The 22,870-nt window shown below is 46.0% G+C and overlaps 5 protein-coding genes across 5 annotated transcripts; all 5 read right to left on the minus strand.

Annotated features, from left to right (window-relative positions):
- Nucleotides 1-3,903: 3,903 nt before the first annotated feature.
- On the minus strand, nt 3,904-5,313 carry GGS22DRAFT_175408 (uncharacterized protein). The gene is made up of 3 exons (XM_047963261.1): nt 5,119-5,313; nt 4,398-5,048; nt 3,904-4,343 (listed from the first exon to the last, which is right to left on the minus strand). The coding sequence occupies exons 2-3, from the start codon at nt 4,942-4,944 to the stop codon at nt 4,039-4,041; spliced, it is 852 nt and encodes a 283-aa protein (XP_047814183.1). The 5' UTR covers nt 4,945-5,048; nt 5,119-5,313; the 3' UTR covers nt 3,904-4,038.
- Nucleotides 5,314-7,797: 2,484 nt separating this feature from the next.
- Nucleotides 7,798-10,791, minus strand: GGS22DRAFT_175411 (uncharacterized protein). The gene has a single exon (XM_047963262.1). The coding sequence runs from the start codon at nt 10,749-10,751 to the stop codon at nt 8,214-8,216; it is 2,538 nt and encodes an 845-aa protein (XP_047814184.1). The 5' UTR covers nt 10,752-10,791; the 3' UTR covers nt 7,798-8,213.
- Nucleotides 10,792-11,941: 1,150 nt separating this feature from the next.
- GGS22DRAFT_86839 (S-adenosyl-L-methionine-dependent methyltransferase) lies at nt 11,942-13,778 on the minus strand. The gene has a single exon (XM_047968295.1). The coding sequence runs from the start codon at nt 13,330-13,332 to the stop codon at nt 12,115-12,117; it is 1,218 nt and encodes a 405-aa protein (XP_047814185.1). The 5' UTR covers nt 13,333-13,778; the 3' UTR covers nt 11,942-12,114.
- A 4,651-nt stretch (nt 13,779-18,429) lies between these two features.
- Nucleotides 18,430-19,732, minus strand: GGS22DRAFT_86887 (uncharacterized protein). The gene is made up of 2 exons (XM_047968297.1): nt 19,639-19,732; nt 18,430-19,564 (listed from the first exon to the last, which is right to left on the minus strand). Exon 2 carries the CDS (start codon nt 19,471-19,473, stop codon nt 18,553-18,555), a length of 921 nt encoding a protein of 306 aa, XP_047814186.1. The 5' UTR covers nt 19,474-19,564; nt 19,639-19,732; the 3' UTR covers nt 18,430-18,552.
- A 1,490-nt stretch (nt 19,733-21,222) lies between these two features.
- GGS22DRAFT_193415 (Homocysteine S-methyltransferase) lies at nt 21,223-22,361 on the minus strand (the record flags this gene model as incomplete). The annotated part of the gene is made up of 2 exons (XM_047965383.1): nt 21,223-21,369; nt 21,432-22,361. 2 exons carry the CDS (start codon nt 22,359-22,361, stop codon nt 21,223-21,225), a joined length of 1,077 nt encoding a protein of 358 aa, XP_047814187.1.
- Between the last annotated feature and the right edge of the window lie 509 nt (nt 22,362-22,870).

A 22,870-nucleotide genomic window follows, 5' to 3' on the forward strand; every position in this document is an offset into this window, starting at 1 on the left:
TATTGGCTAGCTCTACTCAGGGGACCCTGATTGCCTGGAGAAAGGTACATATCTGTACCTTATCTGCGACCCTTGCCACTCAACCGCCTTGCAGCGCCAACATGTCATGCAGGACATGATATTGACGTTATCACAGGCTGGGGAAGCGCGGTAGCTGGCAGAGCTTGTTTTTCAGGTGTGAAGAATATATCGACACCTTTCCGCATTCGTTAGGAGTGATTGGTGGCGGGTAAGGTCTATGGGGCCTCTTGGCGGCTCTCTGGGGTTTCTACTTTCTAGGGTCTCTAGAAGATCTTTAGGGCGCTTCTAACGTAGGATGGAGCCTAGATCGAAGCCGGGGATCCGTGCAAGGATGAGATCAAGGAGCCCTTGAATTTGGTGACTTCGGGCGGCCGGTTGCAACACAGGCTAAGACATGAACCCAATAGCGTGGAGATGGCAAATCTACCAGTGTCTACCAGCGTCTGTCGGTGTCTACCTGGCATACCAGGCAGTATCATGATGTTGTATCCTCCAGCTGTGCCAAGTCGTCGTTTTTCCTGCGAAAAGAAGTCTCGAGCTCGCGTCGCGTGGTGCTCAATGCACGGCCTTCCTATTCCGGCAATTAGCCCCCTCATATATTCCCCTTATCAAGAGCAGAGCCAAGAGGCCAAGACTGAGCTTGTTTCTAGCTCGAGATTGCTTATAGTACCCCCAGTGGAAATCCAACGGCAAGTATGCAAGTATAGCAAGCTTTTATATTATAGCACAGGTAATACGACATGATGTGATCACGTCCTCGCGTTGCAATTACCGAGAAATCGGCATTGCTAACCGCGATTCGCAAGTCAACTATCCACTCCTATCTCATAACACACCGAGGTATGTACCCATAACGGCCAATTCATATATATTATTCTGATTATTCATTGTTGACGATCAACACGTAAGTCAAATTATATTTATCAATCATCAAGTCACGGGTCGTTATACCGTGATCGATCTTCAAGAATATCCTACGAGACCGTCCATCCCTTTACATATCCTATCCTTTTGTCAATCGGGACATAAATTAAGCTTATCTAAGATCCCGTTCTCGTTAGTAACCTTGCTGGACCGTTACTCGTCGATCAAATAAGGTATTAGATCCACCCAGGGATCTATAATATGGTAAGTAGCGTGGAGGGATGAGCCCTAGTGTGTAGAGAACGATACATAGCCTAGTACTTCGGAGACTATATTCAAGTACCGCTACCTGCCCCGCATCATACACCAGACTCCAGAGCTGTATGCCGTATATGGTAGGTGAGACATACGCCAATGCCAACAGATGCATGTCACTGCAAGGAAACATCGTGGTAGGTTGATGCATGTGACAACAAACCATTTCGGATAGCCTTTCCAGGAGTTCAGACCGGGCTTCATTGCCTCGTCAAGACTCTAGTGAAGATCATCCCCTTAATTGAGTAATATCCTAAACCCGTCTCTTGTCCGGTTGGTATCCGCCAATGTCCCCGCTAAAGCAAGATCGGGACCCGGTCGCTTCTTAGCCCTGAGGGATACCGTCATAGTTCCAACTAATATGTAGCGACTTAAGGGGTAGTGGTTTAAACTCCTCTACGCCCATCCTCGCGCCGTGTTAATGCCGTCATACGGGAAAGGACTCCTTCTATTCGATGCGAATCAATAAGAATAATGCAGAGTGGTATTACGAACTCCGACCAATATATCTGTGTTGTATGAGAACGTCTAGTCTGACCATCGGACCGTCTGATGGGCTTATTATTCCTAACTCACAGGCGCGCTACTCTCAACTGCCCCTGTCATCCCGCAGTCAGAAAATAGAACAGAGTTCCACGAGTCAACAGCAGCGTAACCTCAAGTGCGTGTTATTAACCTAGATCTTGCAGTGATCCAGACAGGTTGCAAGCCGACATCCCGTCACCTTCCCGAATCAGGTGTACATTCTGAGCCCTACCCCATATAGTTCGATGTATATTTCTGGAAGGTGGACAATCTACTTTTTCATTCGTTACCAAGGCCAGACCCTCTCTACTGACGATATTACGTAATCGTCGACGACGAGTCTCGACTGTTCGACAGACATCACGGCTTGATTTGGTCCTTATGGATACCATTGACAAAGGAATATCTTCGTAGTAACTCGCGAGATAGGTACCTAGTATCTACTCTGACTTTCATTCATGGATAATATGGGCACTTAAGGTACAAAAAGGTAGGTACTCCGTTTCCAGGTACGCATGAGTCAATGGTCCGGTGTTTATCAGAAAACCTGCAGTTTTGTATCGTCACTCAGGCTTTTGTTTTACGCCAAAGAGATTTAGGTACGTTTTTCTCTAAACCGGACCTGAAAATAGTGTCTCGGCGTATTCCACATGATACCGCGGTCCCCCGATGTGCGCGCAACTCCGCCAAGTCCCATATCTTGCACTAGCAATGATCCCGTACAAGGGGCGTTATACCTACCTAGATAGCTACAGCGTATCTCCTCAAATGTCATTTATATCCACCCAAGTCTTCTTTTCTTCTAGTCTATCTCTACTCTTTCTTTGTGCCAAGTCTTGGCCATGAAAAAAGTAGGCCAGACCCGCTAACTTCGGTATATTCCGAGTTGAGATGGCATCATTCCTAGGTTAGGCGCCTACCTACTAGGTACTCTCTATGACACTTTCTTTAATAAGAATTCATGAAATAGAAACTGCAATTGCAGAAAGTCCCTTCACACTAACCTACTAGTTAGGTAGGTACGTAATGATCAATGAGGCGTATGAGGCGAGGTCGTGGCCAGCTTAGGCAGGTATACCTACATATTGATTATTCCCAGCAGAAAGTCATAAGAACAGATGCATGCATCACTGAGATGTATTAGGTAACTAAATGGTAATATTAAACTACCTCAATTACACGAGGTAATACTTACATGTGTAGAATATGTCGTAACATTAGTGTGCTAGTGTTATCCTACCTATGTGTAATGGGTAGGAGAGTTATGTAAAGAATAGTTACCCCTATTTACAAAAAAGGATGCTTAGGTACCTTATCGCGCACAATCGCATTGTCTTATAACAATCACCCAACAACTGTAGATTAAATGGGGTAGATAAAGTAGCAACCTACTTCATATTTGCTTGCATGTTTATAAACATATATGGCTGTATTGAACAATGTCGGCGTGATTGATGATGAGGGGCTCATTGAAATGTATATATAGAGGATGACTTGCATACTTAAAAGGTTATATCCGTTTCTTTAACCTTCGCTTAGGTACGGAATCATCTATATCGATATCTTAGCCATGTTGTCTGTTATGATTAGCCGCACAGAGCCCGAGTCACATACATCCCAAACTTTGTTAATCACGACCTTGTTAGTGTCAGGCTTGGGGATCTTAATTATCACTGTAATTGAGTTCTATATCAGATATCGCAGACGTAAACGGAAAGAAAAGTGTGAGAATGACGACGTAGAGAGGCAGACAGCGCCACAAGCCCAAGGACAAGCACCGATACCACCTAGGTTGGATTCATTAGCGACCAAGTCGGGAGCTAATAACTCTGATTTACGTGGGCCCGAAATTGCCAAACCAGAACCGGTTTACCATCGTATAGGTAGTGACTCCGTCCATGACCCTCGTTCACCGAGGAATTTTACATTCATAGATCCATCTGAATTGGAAGATGTTGACTTAAATAAGTAAGTAGTTGGCATGTACGTAGGTAGTTAGGGGAGCTAAACGAGGATGAACGGTTTAAATCTCTATTTATTACCTACCTAGAAATATTATGTCAATATAATAATGGAAGAGACCTGAAGAGTACCTAGAGACCTGAAGAGTACCTAGATACCTAGGTACCTATATTAAGTAAGGAGCAGTATCACCACACGGTGTTAATAGGTAGGTACTTACCAGGTCCATGTGATTTCATTGAAACATTTTAATGAGTGTAATAGCTAGCATAGGTGCCTAGATACATATAACGGGTATATTTAAACGCTGGTGAACTAGAATCAACATCAATATTCCCAGATATCAAGACCCTATTCGTATAAATCATTTGGTACGATCGTAACGTGAACCACAGCGTCTATATAAAGCTTGTTCGTAACGGTACAGTCTGCACCAGGCCTGATCATTACCATTCCATGAGGCCCTATCAGAAACTCCTGGCCATGTATCTTGACCTGGAGCTTGCCAGAACCGACTGAGCACAGCCGTAGATACGAGGTGCATGCATCCCAGCTGTGAACGGTGCCTGGCTTGATGGTAATAACTTGGAATGAGATATCGCGACATATGGTAACTGATTTATTCTGCGCTAGGTAAGCGGTAGAAAACGCGAAATCTACAGTCTTGTTAGTGAAGTATCCCTAGAATAGAGGGGCTATCGGTTGCGTACTGTCAACGGTATCTCTCGCTTCATCCCGGATACGACCAGGAGCAACCTCCCATGTTTCTAGTTCGATCATCTGACCCAGATTGATGGCGATTGTACTCGCATTGCTATGAATATCAGATCTCCCAGTTGTATTAGTAGGCTGAGTTTTGCGGACTGGTTGGTGTATTGGAGACTGGTTGGATTTAGAACGAACAATCACTTTATTTCTCTTACGCTCTTGCTTTAGTATGTTTCTTAGAGATCGCCTGGCTGGTAGTCTCTTGGTTTCGTTTGGTTGTGGAGGATTCGATTCAGTCAGTTGCCGTTTACCTGTATTTTTGGGAACATTGTTGCCTGACAACTCAGGATAAGTCTCAATCGACCATTGCTTTAGGTCGCAATAAGTCTGGATACGACTGTAATAGCAGTTGGCGCAGCCTGAAATCGACCGGCGAAGATGTAGCGGGGCATTGGCGGGAATAATATAACAGCCTTTGAATGGCCCTTTTCCCTCTTTACATCCACGGCACGCCCTATGAGCTTTCCTCCCAGTGACTTGAATAATCATGGCCGATATATCTTGATCTCTCACTTCTTTGAATGGCTTTTGCGCCTGTGGATTAAATTCAACATCCCGAGTACGGGATAGGCATTCAAGAAGCCCTCGAACGTCTATAATATCTATTAGCCCTTCAAGTAGACATATTCAAGATATAATGCATTTCATTCAACATTTACTTACGACCACGGCTCGGTATCGGTGACAGTGGTGTTCGCACTAAATGGCTTTGAACATATTTCCAAAGCTCATTACCACTCTCCTCTTCAGGAGGAGTTAGAGCTCGAACATTATAGGGAGATGTTATGCGGAATCTTATACCACCAGTGGACTTATTTTGGCTACTAGTAGTTTGGAGTTGAGAGGATGGAACTCCGATCGGCTTCTTATAATGAGGGAGTGACGGTTCTACCATAGGAGGCTCGTCTGGGTCCAGTGGCTTCTTAGACACTACTGCAGCAGGCATTCTTGACCCCGCTCCCTTTATCTTCTCGACAAGCGATAAAGTACCATCTTCGTTATCATTGAATAGACATCCCCTATGTGGACCCTAATGCTGAAGTGAGCAAATCCACATTACTAATAGTAGTCGCGCTCAAGAACATACATTGAAATGAGATCCAAGCCCCCAGAGCTTTGCGTATAACATTCGACATGAGCGGACAGGACATATCCATTGTAAGCGGGGGTCGTTGTGGTGGATGTATCCCTGGGGTATCAACGCTCCCGCAGTTTGTTGCGTTCCTCCTGATGGTGCTTTTGATATTCGTTACCATCTGATACCTATGCACATGTGATGAGGAAGTTAGGACGAAGCTTACATTTCCATGTCGTATACTTCCATTGTTCAGTCTCCTTTATGACACGGCTTGCAAGATTAACATTCTGGCGTAGTCTTTCTGATCTCCTGAATAAACTGAGAGGAAGGTTATCTAATCTATCATCGTCTTCATAAGATGTTGGCGTATGGTTGGTCGAATGCCTCTTATTTGACACGTCTTCATTAGTCACCCGACGAATTAGAGGGACTTCATCGTCATCAGATGTGTCAGATTCAACCATATATATTGGGTTGTCGTTGTCTGTTGGGCTCAGTAAACCATATGCAGAGCTTGGTCGCGTGGGTGTCACTCGTCTAATATGACTATTGGGGGTCTGTGTGAGGGCGACTTGTTCTCCGACAAGTGTTGTAGGAAAAGCTTCTGAAGGCTTTTGTGGTAGAGAAGCTATTGCAGATTATTTAGCTTTGAATAGGTAGGTACCTGGGTAGTTACTAGAGAACCAAAGTATTTCCTAATATTACCTGTTGCTTCTAGCAAGCTTGAATTTTCACTAGTCCTAATAAGATTCTTGATTATTTCACTACTAGTCTTAGCATATTTAAGATATGGGTTATCATCTTCCGTACTTATCTCTAATGCCCATCCATCTTTTAGAAGTTGATTGATTGTCGGAGGTTATCGTAACGGTTGACGGTCCGCTAATATTCTCGGCTATCCCAGCACTCTCCATTACATGATAATTGCTTCAAGGTCAATAGGAGACCTATCTCATTTGACAAGAGAGGGTGGGGATAGGATGGTAGGTATTCAACGCTGACTAGTCATATGACTTCTCCTATATCGATAGTGTGCCTAGCAATACCAACTCTTTAGAAACGTCCAAGAACATCCATTCAGTTTCGGGAACTAAGTATTCCTTCAAAGATAACTGTATGAATTTATTTCCGGATAAATTGACTAATGTTCCAGTCTGCGCCCTTCTAGGTTCAATTATGAAGTAAAGAAAAGTTAGGTAGGCATGTTGGTAACCTCGCTGTCGCTGTCATTAAAGAATGATCCACTTCAGAGAATTGGAGTTTAAAAACATCCCTACAGAGGTAGGTATGCAGATAGCTACTCGCTGTGATAGAGCCTACATAACTACCTATCTACTAGGTAGGTACTACCCTAGGTAGGTACTTGGTGTAAGACCGTCATGTGAAGGATTGGATACCCATAAAAGTGGTTTCTATCACAATACTCCATACCGTAAGCTGGTAGAGACTTGTTGATGGCTTCAATTGTCTTCAGTAGCGACCTGCTACAGTCCTATTCGTAGGTTACCAAATCTAATGAGTGACTACTATGATAGCCAGTGTCGGCGACTTGTGATGTACATGCTATCATCCAAGGGTAAGTAACCGCCGTGAAAATTGTGAATTGCTTTTAAAGTGATCAAATCTTTATCTGGAACATCAAACAGGGATTAGGTATACGGCACCTATCCGAGGTACGAGGTGATAATCATATGTTGTATAACACCACACGGCAAGTCTATTTACGCTAATATACGGTACCCGCGGACTTTAAGAAGCCTAGGGCTGAGTCGTAGGGTTGCTTTGATACTAGTCGCATCACACATGGAAGCGGGCTGTAGAATGTAGCGCATGCATGGTACACTAGTGTCGGTCACGATTAAAAGAAATGAGACCCAGATCCGCGGAATGCGTAACATTGTGCATGTCTTAATGATCAAGAGTGCCAGACGGGCAAGGTGGATTTTACACTGACTTCATTCCAGGTGTTAATATGAAGGGGTTGGCATTAATACTTACCTATCTTTTCTTGGACTTTGTCCTTCTTGTTCTCCTAGATGGATTTAAGGACATCAAGTAACAACATAGAATTTAGCTGGGCCAAGCAGTAGATTCTGCGGTATCTTGTAGGTATCTTGATTTCGCGAAGGCACCAGGCGAAGCAGGGAAACTCCGCGACGGAGCAAAGACCCCTGTATCAAGCCTGACCGATCCTAATTATCTACGTAAATATCTCCATCGCTGGTTATGGAGAAACGAACCTGGCATACAAACCCCTCATAGCATACGAACAAGGGTCGACAACAACTGAGCAGGTACCTAGACAACATCGATTATGTAGTGTCTGTGTTATTATCTCGTATGTGGTAACATGCTTATAAAAAGGACCAGTTTCCATCAGTAGAACCGACTATGAACTTGAACTCCGTATCGCTTTGAATAACTCGGAAAAGAAAAAGAATAAAAAAATAAGCCTAGGTACCCTGCGTGAAAACCAACTGGGACTGCTGGGAATAACTTTTGCTTTTGAAGGATCCCATCACTATCACCACCATCCACATCCAACACCAAGGATCTGGCAAGGGTCACCACCACAGACCAATAAGAAGACGAGGTTCCGTTCGCCTATCTTTCACAAATCCTATCATCGATCTAGATTCTACCCCTCGGGGTCTTGCATTGCACCAAAGCGATTAATACGTCACCCCACAGACGGATCGTGAACCATGTGCCCCGGTTGCGTCCCCCCACTAGCACCAACACCAGCACCAGCACTCTGCGGCATCACACTCTGCGACCGTGCACGCGGGGGCGGCTGATCCGTAATAGTAGTATTCTCGCCCTGTCTCTGCTCCTCCACCACCTCCCCAGCTCGTTCCTCAGAACGGCTTCTCCGGTATCGCCTAGACCGCCCCTCAGCCCCCGCAGTCGCGACAGCCAAGTAAAGCGACCCCGGCCTGGTCCTCTCGGGGAAGATCGACGCGCGTTTGCCGGAATGCTGCGCGGGTGAGCTGTGCCTAGCCATGGCCTTATCCTCCGGCGTCTTATCGACGGGGATGCCAGCGATAGCTATAGCAGCAGCGGCGGCGGCGTTAACATTGTCCCCACCGCTACCGCCCTCGAGGGATCTTAGTGCCCTCTCCCGGCTATCGCTCTCCTCGTGTTCCTCGAGTCTTTCCTGTCTCTCGCCTATTTCCCTCAGGCTCTTCTTCGCCGCCTCGGTTACATCTCCAGACTGAGTCAAACTAAAAGGCCTTAACCCCCTCGGAGCGTTGTTATTCTGGGGTCTTTCGAAAGACCGCTGTCTTTCCCTCCAAGGAGGACTTTTGGTCGGACTAACAATCGGGACCTCGCCCTTGAAATCCGTCGTAAGCTTGGCCAGAAGCGGACGGATAGCCCTCCTGCCCCTCACGCTCTCGGCAAGCCACCTTTCGATACTGATCCTCCTCGGCACCGCCGGCGACCCGTCCGCGGCCTCCTGTTCCTTAATCCTGGCCCTCTCGGCCTCCATGCGCCTCTCAATTTCCGAGAGCGCGAAGTCATTCAGCGGCACGATGATGTCGCTATCCCCTGACTGCGAGCCCACGGGCTCCTGCCAGTCCGGGTCCTCGAGGAGCTCTGTGTAGCGACGCGGCTTCATAAGATGTTTCTTCTTCTGCTGCAGCGCGTACTCGTACTCCGCTCTGCTCCTCCTCTTCCCCTTCGCCCCACCGCCTCCTCCGCCTCCTCCTTCTTCTTCCCAGGTATTATGTCGTAGGTCCAATCCCGGCATCAGTTCGGACAAGAAGCTTTTTGGGGGGTATTGAAAGTTGTTTTTTCCTTCTTCGTCGTCCTCGTCGCGGCGCCACTCATCCTCGTCGGCGTCGAATTCGTACGCGCGCTTCTCCCGCGGCGACTTCTCCCATCGTCTGCAGCGGGCCACCAGCTTGGCGACGACACGCTTCCCGCTCCCATTCGTGGTCGCCGAGGCCCACAGGGCCCACCAGTCCCTCGTGCGTGGGTAACGTGTCATGTGCCTAGTGAGCATCGCTTTCCACTGCTCATCCTCCTTGCAGCAGCAGAAATGCGCCGCCACGTACTCGGCCCACGCGGGTAATCTGGCCGCCCTCTCGAGCCCCAAGATCGCCGACACCTTGCCGTCGCGGATCACCACGTTGTAGCTCGATACGTCGCCGTGCGTTAGCAGGCACGGTGCTGATTCCGGCATGTAATCTTTCAGCGTCTGGATTACGATTTCGTGCACGTTTCGCTCTTTTAGTTTCTCGTGCATGGCCTCCCATAGTTGCTCGTCGTTTGCGAACGGTCCGAACCCTGAATGCCGCGTGCCGAAGAGGTGGTCGTGTCCCCACACCGGACCGCCTGACAAGCTCGAGATCGAATCTGCCACACATGCTCGCCATCGGCCGATGTATCGTGCCACCTCTTTCGCGATCGCCTCTCGCTGGTCCTGGTCGAGGTCCCACCATATATCGTATAATCGCTCCCCCTCCGCCTTTTCGGAGATCGTGATGATCCTCCCGCTTTCTTTCCATCCTGCGAGCACATTTGGCACCGGCACCTTCGACCTTTTAAAAAGTTGCGTCGCCCGAACTAATGGAACGTGAATCTGCTCTGGGCCTTCGTCGTCGATCGACTCCGTTAGAATATACTTGTCGCCGATGGACCAGGTATGCGTTTCGGGATCGTTGTAACTTAACCGTAAGCTACCTTTGAATGGAAGCGAGTCAATAGCGGTACAGTACGGTGTAGTGCAAGCGGGGCATATATCTTGAACGTCCCCTATATCGAGGAAGTCATCGTCTATTAATTTCGGTGGCCGGATTTTCCGCTCGATTTTCCTCTTGATTTCCTGTTCTAATCCAGTCTTAACCTCTTCGCTCTTTTTAATCGTCTTAGCCGGCGGTTCTGCTAACTGTACAGTCCTATTCGTCACCAGATTCCGTCCCATAATCCAATCTACTGCGCACTGCATGTCGGGTAGCTTTCTCAATCTCGATCGGCCCAAGCTCATCAGTTCCAGAGTAGTTGATATTGCAGCATCTTTCCCCACAACGTTCACCGTCTCGTCAGTATTCACAGTGTCACCCGCATCAACATGAGAACCATCGATCTCATCGTTGAGTTCTTCGAAAGGCAGGATATCGAAAAGAGAATCGTCGTCCGCTTGTGTCGTTACGCTCTTGTCGTCATTCCCAACAAAGCCTTCCGAAGGCCAGTTTGTCTCTCCTACTTGTGACATAACTAGCGCTAGCTACAATTAAAGATTAATTATTAGAGAATATTTAATAAAATTTCGTGATTATGCGACGAAAAGAATCGAAAGTGGGATGATTCGAGGGGAAAATTAGAGTATGCTGAATACCTAGGTAGGTACCTAGTATGTAAGAGCCTCTCAATGAGCGAACAGGCTGCACCAGCGCCGGGAATGTTGAATTTTTCCCCATAAGGTCTCGTAAAATGTACCTATGAATACATTTCCACAAGGTATTGTTCAGCTGAACTCACAATCAATTGTTTCAATGTGTGCCTGTCCTGCACCGTCTTTCTTCTAATCCGGTACTTCGGCGCAAGTACCCCTACCCGCGCGGGCTGCTCTGGAATGTGACCATAACTCCATGACAAAGAACGGCAATACCGCAAACAGGGCGGGATTTCATCAGCTGATTCTCACGAATTGAGAAAACGAAGAGCGGTTTATCTATTGGTGTAATTGAATGGAATATGAAAGATATGTGGTCTTTTGCGTAGCTTGAAGAGCTTTTCACTTCCGTATGAAGGTGATGTGGGAGGTGAGGGTCACGATGACTCCCCGGTAGCAGCTGTCAAATCTTCGAGGCCGGCGTTTTCCATCTATGAATGATTACAGTTAGAACCAAGTGTTCCAGATTAGTATCATACAACTTAACTAGTCGGCGACTATGAAAAATAGTATATGCTAATAGCGAAAATTGATGTAAATGCGAACCATCTTGTGTCATATTAAATTAGATTTAATAACGTTTGTTAAATTCACTACCACTACCGCCTATGTACTCGTATCGCGTCAAAGCGAAGAAGAGAACGCCCAATCGCCCTCTAATAAGTTAAGAATAGTTGCTCAACTCCGAATGTGCTTAAAAATCCGAAGTCGAGGAGAAGCGAAACCAACTCCCCACTCCCTCGGCAGCCACCCCTTGCTCATAAGCATAAAAATCAAGTCGTATATTAAGTATGAGGTAAAGATGGCAAGAACAGAACACCCCTCCCCTTTCCGTTAGAAAGCAACGCAATATGCAGTATGCTATTAAGTATAAAATGCTGATCAATGCTTCGTCGAGATCTAAAGTCGCTTTAGGGAAAGAAAATAGAATGGAAGGAAGAAGGTAAAGGGGGCTTCTGCGACGGAGTAGAGCGGGAGTTGTGTAGTTTAAGTATAGGTCCGTAATGATAAAATAATTTTCACCCCACCAAAAAGGATGAGGCGTAAGCGTGGATGGACGACAGCGCCATACCAAGAGTGGTGTCGAATCCTCCGACTTCCGATAGCCGTGCCCAAATCCACCCTCATGAAAAAATAATAAAATTCCGTTCCCTCTCCCCCACCTATCGTTTCTCCAATTCCTTTATACCAAAGGCTTCTCTGCGATGATCCGGTATGTCGTGGTAATAAGGCGCATATTGTCCATTTGTACAAACGCCTGGCCGTCTAGGCATAACCTATCCATGAGAATCTTGAAGTGCGGCGGCAGTGCGTGTAATCGGACAAGACCGTGGATGACGCGCCTGACGGAGCGAAAATAAATGTCGACCTTGTCGATGAGCGGGGCCTGAAGGCCGTCTATGCTGGGATTGTCCGACCTTGTGACGGTGAAGCCGGCATCCATGAGGGCCTTCTCAAAACTTACCGGTGTCGGGGTGCCCACAGCGCCGATCAGAGGCTTAACGCGACGCATTAGTCCCGCATGGACAGGATCCTCGGGGTTGTACGGCGGCAAGCTGACCCAATCCAACAGCGAAAACTTAGCGCCAGGCTTTAGCAGGCGGTAGACCTCTTTGAATGTGGCAGAGGGGTCCTTGCAGAGACTGAGCGCCTGTATCTCATAAAAGGCATCGAAAGACTCGTCAGGAAAGGGTAAGGGCAAATTGTTCTGATCGTGGACCACAAAGTCGTTGCTGAAACCGCACCGCTCATTCCAGTCCTTAGCCTGCGCAATCTGATTCGCATCGATATTTAGACCGGTTACATGAACTCCGCTAAAGCTTGTCATGTGGGCAGCGACGCGCCCACGACCGCATCCAAGATCTAGGACCTTCATGCCCTCCTTCAGTCCAATATCCCTGGCGATAGATTCCTCGTAGAGGAGCTGGTTGTCTAGGACAGACGCCTTCTTGTCCATTAGCGGCGGGATGTACATCTTCTCGACATCACCAAGACTGCAAAGATGGTTCAACACCGAATAGTAGGAGCGAAGGCAATCACCAACACGCTCCTGGTAGTTGGGACCGAAAGCCTTTACCATTTCATCCTCGTTGGCCCAGTCCAGGTTGTATATCTCATACGATGCCATGAAGTCATCAACCTCCTTAGGAGTCAGGTTGTGGATATGCTTGAAGGCCTTGAGGATGGTCTTCCACCGCTTAGGTTGGACTGAGCGGTCGACTTGAGAATTGCTTTCATGGCTGCTGCGATGGTGCTTTGACAGCGATGAAGAGGTGCGAAGCTGGGAGGCGAGTTTGACCTTCTCGGTACTCGTCTGACTAGAACGAGAGCTATCACTACTATCGTTCCGACCTGGTATCGCAGGTGTGATAGGTTGCGATACACTTACTACAGCAGCCATCGGTACTTCCCACGACTACTTGTACACTTGGGATAAGGGAGGGGATTGGTAAGCTTTGGCGACGGGTGGTGTATGGATATGCAACAGGGCTGTGTGTGTACCTGCGTCGGCAATAAGCTATCCGTTTGTGTATGTGTATGTGTATGTGTACAGGATGGTATGCGTATAATGTGGATTAGAGGAGGTTGTGTGCTTGTGTATTGCGTAGTCTGCTTGCGCGGACTGACAGATCTTTGTTACGACAGGATAGGTAGGGATGTGAGCAGGTGTGAGATGTTGTGTCGACTCTCATATAAACCGAGACGCGCCACTAGGTTTTTTGGGAATGGGTTTGACTCTGGTTTGTTGTTTTTATTTTATTTCTTTTTAATTCCGAGGGACCCAGTCAATTCTGGGCAGATCGGCCTTCAAATGTTAAGTAGTTCCCGTCGTATGATGGGGAGCGAAAGGGTTTGCTCCGAGCGACCCGAAGGAATGTGTAAGTATATAGGTTATGTAGTGCTAGGTGCAGAATAAAGTAGAAGAATTCGATGTAATAATGAAAAAGAGGGTTCAGGTCACAAGCTAGACGGCCACACAATGTAAGCAGAGCAAAGCAAAGCAAAGCTAACAAGACAAGCTGAGGGATGAGGGAACTTCAAGTTGAGGAGTCAAGTTGCATGCATGTGTACCTTTCGGTAATAGGTAATAGAAAATGAACGAAGCAGGCAAAATAGAGAGCAGATAATCGTAGGCAGCTCCGGTACGGATACGATTCAAGTATTAAAAACAGGTTAATAATCCAAGTTCAAATATCCATAGGGCAATCGAAATGTCGATTTGGTACCCCCCGGGCAAAGGCGCAAAGGCGAGTCGGTGACTTAATGATTTAATGACTTAATGCTTGTAACCTGTCAACTGTGATTTTGTCGTTGATAGGATGTGCGAGTTTCTAAAATGGTGTATTGTACAGATCTTGATGTAATGTGTAATCCTGTAATGTGCTGGTCGCTGGTTGCTATTGCTGTTACTGGGCTCTGTGGATGTGGCCTGGTGACTGGTGATTGCCTTACCTTAAACATTCAATGATGGATAGATGTATGTATGATGTACATATGGATCAGATGTATCCATATAAAGATACTTTAATGTGTGTGTACCTAACCTCAAGCTAGAATTTACATACATAAAATGTACCGAGTTACTTAGCATAAATAAAATGATCATTTTAAAGTTGCCCTTGCTAACGGTTTAGACTTTTGAATTGATTGATCGGATTGGTTTACTTAAAAAAGAATCAACAATAAGAATGAGCACTTCCGGCCGGTCCTTCCCACTTTCCCCTCCAAGCCCATTCCCACTCTTCGGAGACGTCGGGCGCGCCTCGCTCTTTTTTTTTTCTCTACTTGTATGACCACTTATTTCCGGCCTCGCATTAGAAATTACAGCCTGCAGCTGTATGATGTAGCTGCGTAGATGTAGATATCAAAAATCTACAGTACCTTCCTCTACATCTAGTCGATAATTGCAACAGGGTACCTTTTTTACAAGTAACAGCAGCTGCAGCAGTAACGGCTGCAGCAACAAACAGCCACATTGATGAGCAAAACACTCAACACTCTTTTCTACATTCGGATGTATCTTTCCACCTTTTTTCCACCTTTCCGTGTATATCCATATTCCACACCACAATTAACAACCACTTTTTTTCCTTCTCTATTCATCCATCCTGTCTGCCTGTCCCTTCTAGGTATCAATCATTTTCCCGATGCGCCATTTCTCTAAGGACTAAACTGTCTCGCTTATGCCGGAAATGAGTCACTTACCGACTGTTCCTTTGTTCCCCTCTTAATTCTTTTGTTCATTCATCACTCTTGCAGCTTTGTACCTCCTCCTGCTCCTCCTCCCTTTATTCCATTGTTTCTGGATCCTTCTACTTCTTCCCCAACCCTATTCCCAATCTCGTAGTTTCCGCTTTTTCCTTGTTTACACCTATCATATCCCCACTTTACGGCTTTGCCGGGACCGGACCCTCGGGCCTGCTGATGGGGCCGTCGCTTAGAAATCCATACTCATCGTCATTTCTTACTTTTTTTCTATCTCGTGATTTCGTACAGTAGCTCGACATCTTATGGAACTACCAACACTAACTATCCATGTTGGTCCCTCGTTCTAAACCTTTTGGTCGTATTACATTTCAACGTGCATTCGGAGTTGCGGTATTCAGTATCTCCTATGGTCACATTAGCAGCATCAAATGTCGATCACCGTAAATCCGCAAATCCTGTGACTAACAAGGGCATTATGTCCTCGCCACTATAACAATAGCCCGACTGACAATCCTCGGGTCGTCTCGGGTCGGAGATCATGGCTTAATCGTGGACTACCGGTTCAATCGTTAACCGATTTTTCCCAACTCCATGTTCCCCTTCATCCTCACCTTTATTCTCATCCTTCGCTTTTCAAACAAGTTGCATTTAATTGCTAGGTCATGATGTTAGCCATGTTATTTATTCACATTAGATGATGCTATATTATGCAGAATTTCCTAGGGGCTTTGATCTAGTTTTTGAAAATACGACGTTAATGAAACCCCTTTTCGACCTTCCTGAGCTGTCGACCTCACCTCTAATCAACATCCAATCAGGGAGTCAGAATCCTTCAAATTTTCTCTTTTAGGCATGCGGCTCTTCTCAGCGCTGCTAAAGACGTTGGATTAAACTTTTAGTTGCATCGCCACGTTCCTAGGAATTCGGTTCCAGAGTGACGCTCCATCGGATCTTGGCTAGGTATGTATTACTGTATCTTGTCCGGATCGACACCCGCAAGTCATGGGACTGCAAGATCGGGCGTATAACGCGTGGCAAGCGTGCGGGCTGTGCCGAGATCCCAGGATAGCGAGGACAAAGAGCCCTCGAACCAGTTACCAGCATACCCTAAAGGAGAGGATGAATCTCCATTCGAAGATGCGGTCGAATGAAATGCCGCGCGTCATTGGGTCTACAGGAACAGTCCCATTGGCACCAATTTCATTAATAACCAGGAAGAAATGCAGGTTTCCGGCGTATCCAAAGTATATATGTATATGGGGTAAGCTCCCTAGCTCCCTATTCCTTGTTAGCTATCAGATCTTGAAAGTAGTTGGTCTAGTGTCCCTAGACATATATACTCGGTGCCAGAATCCCAGAATCCTATAAATTCAATTATCTGCCTAGATACTTATCCATTGTGAATATTATATATAGTGGGAAAACCCGCAATCATACGATTCTTTGGATATAAGTATCTTCCCATCCTTCGAATTTGGAGAAGTCCTCGCTTTTCATGGACTTCCCAAGACCATAAGAATTACATAACACAAACCCGTCTAGATCTTTTATAAAGGGTGTTGGACTCCTCTAAGCTTGATGTATGTTACATTGCTATATCCTCCATTCAGTTAAAGTCGCAGATCACTCCTATTTTTACAGTGGTGTTCCCCTATACTCGTCATGAAAATACAAAAGAATATTCTTCTGTATCTCTATAGATATCACTTGCACGACTGGATTACATGGCATTCTGTCATCCTGCAATTACAATACATCGAATCATCATCCTTAGATTATATACGCATACACATCCTACGATGCAAGTAACCGTACACTTCCGAAGTGCCTACCTTATCACAACCTTTCTCCATAGGTACTCTCGTGCTACATTCCTTGTTTCCTGTTACGAGAGGTATTAGCCTATTACATGGCTTATCATTTATGCTAGGTAACATGTACATTTCTAATATGTCAAGCCACACTACCCCTATTTTCAGTTAAACGTAGGTATTGATAACGCAAGAATATTATATATGTACTGCAGTGGGATGGAGTACAACCTTAGGTACCTCCTCCATGACACAATTTATACCCGGCTGCTGCGGCTCCTGAATCCATACGTACTTCTTACCTACCTGTCACGTTTTTTCAATATGTAGCCGGTCCATAAAGTCACCACCCTACACCCATCACACTCAATTATATGATAACAAGTTTTTATATTCACCTAGCTTATTTAATTAGTCAAACATAAAGTATATTCTTTATACATACCTTAGGTAGGTATCGATTCGTTCATAGTGGTCGAAAGATACCGCACCCTTACAGTATAATACGATTTTTAATGTTCCTTTTTCTCCTCCCATTAACAATATGGTATAATGTACCCTTTGTTCTGTTTGCTTATAGAAAAGGGCCTCTAAGGGTGCCTGTCTAGTCATTGATGTGTTAAATAGGTAGAAGTCCCATCGTTGAAACCAGTTCCTAATCTGGCTTCTTATCTATTAGTAACCCAAAGGGCCTGAATTCTTAGGTACCTTTACTAACGCATACTTATTGAAAATGGTTCTATATTATCATCTTTATATACAAGTTGCTTGGGTACCTATGTATATACTAACCTTGGAACTCATGGTGTTAAAGAAAGGATGCTTCTAATCTAAGCCAATGGCGCTCTTACTCATTAGAGGTACTGACTGCTGTGTTTTGATGCATTGTACGTATTGAACACTACCTACATTGATACGAGATAGGTAAATCGACTAAAATAAAAAGGCCTTAACTGTAATACTCCCTAGAATTTTATAATTTTACTTGTCTAACGTAGAAAGCTTTGATTAGGTATCTTGTGTTGTGCGGCCGTAAGGGAACGGAACACTCGGAAGTCTGACATCACACGACGATCGGGTGCACCTACGTGTATAACGTGTTTGAAAGGTAAGACATCCGACCTTTTTATTCTAATCAGTTTACTTACCTCGTACCTATAAATATCATCACATAGAAAATTTCATTATCACTTATTTCAATCACGGCAATGATCACTGTTAATTGATAGAATAGGTATAGAAACAAGTCGTACTTCTGCATTATACTCAGATTCAAAAGACATTATTACGTATCTAAATGCAAGACAAAGGAGCAACAGACTGGCTCGTCTAAAGTGACGGTAAGAATACCGTAATAAATTATATACATTAATATTAAAACATTAACGCCCTAAGCTTTGGCTTCGCAAGCCCAGGACCCTGTGATCAGTAAACATCCCGGGCTTGCGCATAGAATAAGAGTACAGTAATAATCGTGCTCCACGTGAATATAAGTCCTATATTCCGTCCCGTCGCGTTTTACATATTTCCTGACCCTCGAAGTACCGTCATTCCATGGCTTCGTCACGTACTACCTATCTAGTACCATAGGCCTAAACCATTTAGAAGAAGGCAACGCACAGAGCGGCGAAAGCGAACAAAGCGCCGGTGACGCTAGATCCCACGATGGCAGCGCCAGCGGTAGGGATAGGAGTGGAGCCGGTTGTGGTGGTCTTGGGTGTCTTGGGTGTCTCGGTGGGGTAGCTGGGGACGGAGAAAGTAGTGCTGTTGACACCGTAGCTAGTTGAGAAAGTAGAAGAAGCGGCAGGGTAACCGGCAGTTCCAGCAGGATAAGTAGGAACGGGCTTTCTGGAACCCTTAGTAGGGTACTTAGGGGTCTCAGCCGGGTAAGACGGGACAGAAGCGGGATAAGAAGTAGCCGGCTTGCTGACGGGGTAGGTAGGTACCGAGTTGCTGGCGCTTCCAGCAGGGTAGGTGGAGGGGGTTCCGACGGGATAAGAAGGAGTCTCAGCCGGGTAAGTCTTGGAGACACCGGTGGTGGGGTGTCCCTGGGGGACCGATGTCGGGTAGGGGACGACAACGGTAGTCTTTGATCCAACTGGGCAATCGGTAACGGTGGGGTGGCACGAGGTGATCGTGGAGACTAAAGTCGAGTACTTTGTCAAGGTCTCGGTCTCACCTCCGGGATAGGTGGCACCAGTGGAGGTAGAGGAGCCAGGGACGGAGGCGCTCTTGCTTGGGGTAACGGAGATGGTGGGATAAGCAGGGGAGGTGGCGCTCTTCGTGCTGGCAGAAGAACCCGGGTAGGTGCTCACAGCTGGGTATCCAGCCGAAGACGAGGGGGTGATGACCGGGTATCCACCGACGGAGGAGCTGGTAGTCGGGTGTGAAACCGAGGTCGAGCTGTAGGCCTCAGTCTCGGTGCAGTCCTCCTCCTCGTACTGAGAGGAGCTGACATAGTTGGCGCTCACGGTAGCAACCAGTAGGGAGCTGGCGCCAGCGTACTTCAATAGACGAACCATTATGGCGGTTGATATCCTTCACGGCAAGCGAATGACTGAAGTTGGATCGGTTAAGTAATTGCGAGGCTGACGAGTCGGGATGAGACGAGAGCTATTGGCAGGCACAATCTGATGAGATGGGATGGAGAGAAAGATTCTAACTCTGCAAGATGGAGAGCAGCTGACCTTTTAAGATCGAAAACATTGTGGGCTCTGGGGTCAGGTATCGTACAAGATATGCCATTCCGACTGGTTGGTACGTTTGCCCAGAGTTTCTTTTGGACCATTTCTGTTTATTTAGAACCTGCAGGGATTTACACTGCAGCCCCGGTCGATGTCAATCTCGGTTGAAGTTAGGCTTGGAGCTTTTGGGCTGCTCTAGAAACGAGACTCCACGCGCGAAATGCAGGCACCAGACAGGGGAAATAGGGCGAACGAAAGAGTGATGTAGCCTGATTTGGCAAGTCAAGCTGAGAAGGCTACTCCTGATAGATCCTCCGATCTAGAAAAGAAATACCCGCAATTGTGGAAATAGGCGTGTTCAGACGATCCCCTACCATTCGCCAAATCCCATAACAGACGAAGTAAATATTGCATGCTCACTGTTCGAGCTCGTCTCGCACTATTGGTATTAGTCCTCATTCGGCCGAACACCTAGATCAACCTTCCCTCTGGAAACGGGAAGATACGTCTATTCGCTGCATCGGCTGAGGACCTGCAGTAGGTCATACAGAAGTAACCAACTGGAGAAACGTTTGCTATGTACCGTTACTAGGAACATCCACATACATAATACTCTAATTCCGAAAAGGAACGAATTTCGAGCCATAGTAAATGTCGTGATATTGACCGGTAATTTGATTTGTTTACCCCTGGAAAACTACATGCCTCTTTTAGCTGATGCATGATTTAGCAGTGGGAATTCCGCCTTGATTCATATTTCGTATACGAAATACTGACACGCTGGGATTAGCGTGCTAGGCTTGTAATAGAATAACCCGAACCCCAGGGTGGAAAAGTGTTAAATGAGTCTACGCCAACTGCGTGATGGGCAACAATAGTGTTCCAACTATAGCGTAAACTTATCTGTTGGTGTCAGTGTGCTGTGTTGATCGATCTCTGTATGTGTTTATTCTGCAGATGGCCATCCAAACAGGTCCAGAGACCACATGAAGGCCAAGACTGCGGGTACGAGCTTGCCACTTGGCAGCCCACAATAAAAAAAAAATATGAGAGGTAAAATCCGATCTTCCAGTGAACATGTCAAGAAACTAAAAACTGATGAGTGAAAGTTGATTGTGTGTTGAAAAAAGCAGATATAGCAATGTACTATGACGCTGGAGAGGGAAAAGGGGGTAAAAAGCAATATCATAAGGCTGTCTCAACTCCTAAATGATAAATGGTCGATCACGCAACATATATCGATCATGATTCCATTTGCAGCTAGCAGCTTGCGATTTTCTTTTTTTTCCCATTTCCTCTTCTGCAAGCCCCGACAGTTCGGAGTTTGGAGTTTTGTGCTGCCCGTTAGTATCCTACGTGACACTCCAACGTTCTCATTTGTATGAAAAATATATTACCCAATAAATTGGTAGGCGTTGTCACCATTCATCTCCACTTATTGGTTGCGCCTCAGTCGCGTATGCCTCAAGGAAAGCCATGTACTATCTCTTCCATTTACCCTATCTAATACTCACCATGGGCCATTGTCCATAGAGCATAGATGAGTGACGAAGAAGATTGGATGGTGGCTCATTTGATTATCCTTAATCAAGTTTCCTGAACGACGGCACGAAGTCTCGTGATGTCGCTGTGAGTTGCCTTGCAACATCCACCAACCACGATAGACCTCCAGCAATGCTGCTTTTGAGCAAGGCTAACCACCTCAGAAAGCTGGTGTTCCCATGGCGACTGGGTCTAAATGCACATTCAGCGTCCTTACTTTAAGACCACATACTCGCATCTCTAACTGTACTTACCGTGGGAGTTTGGTGACTGGCCGGTGCTTGCCATGTCTTCGTTACCGTATCGTATATCTCCCCGTTGGTGCCATCGGGATAGAGAACTAAGGAGATAGGATGGGTTCCAAGTCGACCGGAACTTGTCAACTTAGCAATGGAGCGACCATACATCTCAACTAGGCCAGGAAGCTTTCCTATCTTAGTGCAGTTGATGCCAATTCCCCAAGGAATAACGTCCGAATATTCTGTGCTTAAGAGAGCATCGACCACTTGATCAATATCACTGCCATCAGGAAGAGTATAGGCGTCACCGGGAAAGACGCATGATATCCAAAATGGTACTTCCCCGTGGAGAAGGGATAATGCATTCGATATAGAAGACGGAGCACGGGTGAAAAGTCTTCGGATAGCTTTTATTTCGTCTAGTCTTGGGACGGTCTCAAAAGCAATGAATGAGATACGGGATCCTAGATGATCAACCTGTTCAAACAAGTCGAAGCGGTCCCGATGCCAATTGAATAGTCGTTCAAACGAATCGTGTTCTGTATCATATTTTCCGCTATACTCTTGGCTAGGAACCATACAGGCACCATATGGCCCGACACTTAAAGCAACATGAGCATCGGGAGCTTTAACTTCCTCAGCAATCGAAATAGCTAGATCGAGGAAAGGTGAGATATCACTGCGGCCGATGCCCTGTGGATGGTTTGAAGTCTTGGTTCGTGAAAAGGACTCGGCTGAAACCTGATAGGTTGCCGTAAGCAAGATATCGACGGGAACGCTACCAAAATCCCTCTGGCACGCACGCAGGGTCTCCGGGTCATCGATAAGGGGATGCGAGGACCATAGAGGGGTATTCTCGTCAAATTTGACGCCGTATTTGTCCTCGAGAGATGTGCCTAGCCCTCCATCTAGGAATAAGACAGGGGCAAGGTGCTCCTTACCCATCTGAACGAAATATCGCCGATGATTCGATAATCGATGATTGTAAGAGGTAGATAGGTATCTTAGGCAGCCATATATGTACCGTAGCGCAGATTGCGAGAAGAGACAAATCAAGTTCGCATCCAAAAATTTTAGCAGAAGTTTAATAGGCTAATGCGTGGAGACACTTTTAGCAGTGCCCGAGCTCCGAGGGTTATTGTGTCGCAACGAAACGTAGGGGAAAATCAACACTTGTCGGAGTTTCCGGAGTTCCCAATCGGGCTAATCTTCGAATCTTATCAATTTATGAAAAAGCATATATCTTATATAACATGATTATATCGTCAAAATGCAGTAGATTTTACTCATTTTAAATATATCGGTTTTATATAATATATATAAAAGGTGGTGAAGTTATTAAATTATAAAGATTAAAAATATCGAAATTACGTAATTTTTCGACCCATATATCATTACGTCAGCCCACCAAGCCGGATATTCGGACTTACCGAAAAAGGTCGATTTTTTAAACA

Source organism: Annulohypoxylon maeteangense, assembly GCF_022496945.1.
Source record: "Annulohypoxylon maeteangense strain CBS 123835 unplaced genomic scaffold GGS22scaffold_28, whole genome shotgun sequence".
NCBI lineage: Eukaryota > Fungi > Ascomycota > Sordariomycetes > Xylariales > Hypoxylaceae > Annulohypoxylon > Annulohypoxylon maeteangense.

Bases quoted from the DNA above. Each gene is read 5' to 3' on its own strand.
- GGS22DRAFT_86887 (XM_047968297.1), bottom strand. From the start codon at position 19,473: ATGGTTCGTCTATTGAAGTACGCTGGCGCCAGCTCCCTACTGGTTGCT.
- GGS22DRAFT_175408 (XM_047963261.1), bottom strand. From the start codon at position 4,944: ATGATTATTCAAGTCACTGGGAGGAAAGCTCATAGGGCGTGCCGTGGA. The intron at 4,344-4,397 runs GTACGCAACCGA...ACAAGACTGTAG, and splicing joins AGCGAGAGATACCGTTGACA to ATTTCGCGTTTTCTACCGCT.
- GGS22DRAFT_175411 (XM_047963262.1), bottom strand. From the start codon at position 10,751: ATGTCACAAGTAGGAGAGACAAACTGGCCTTCGGAAGGCTTTGTTGGG.
- GGS22DRAFT_86839 (XM_047968295.1), bottom strand. From the start codon at position 13,332: ATGGCTGCTGTAGTAAGTGTATCGCAACCTATCACACCTGCGATACCA.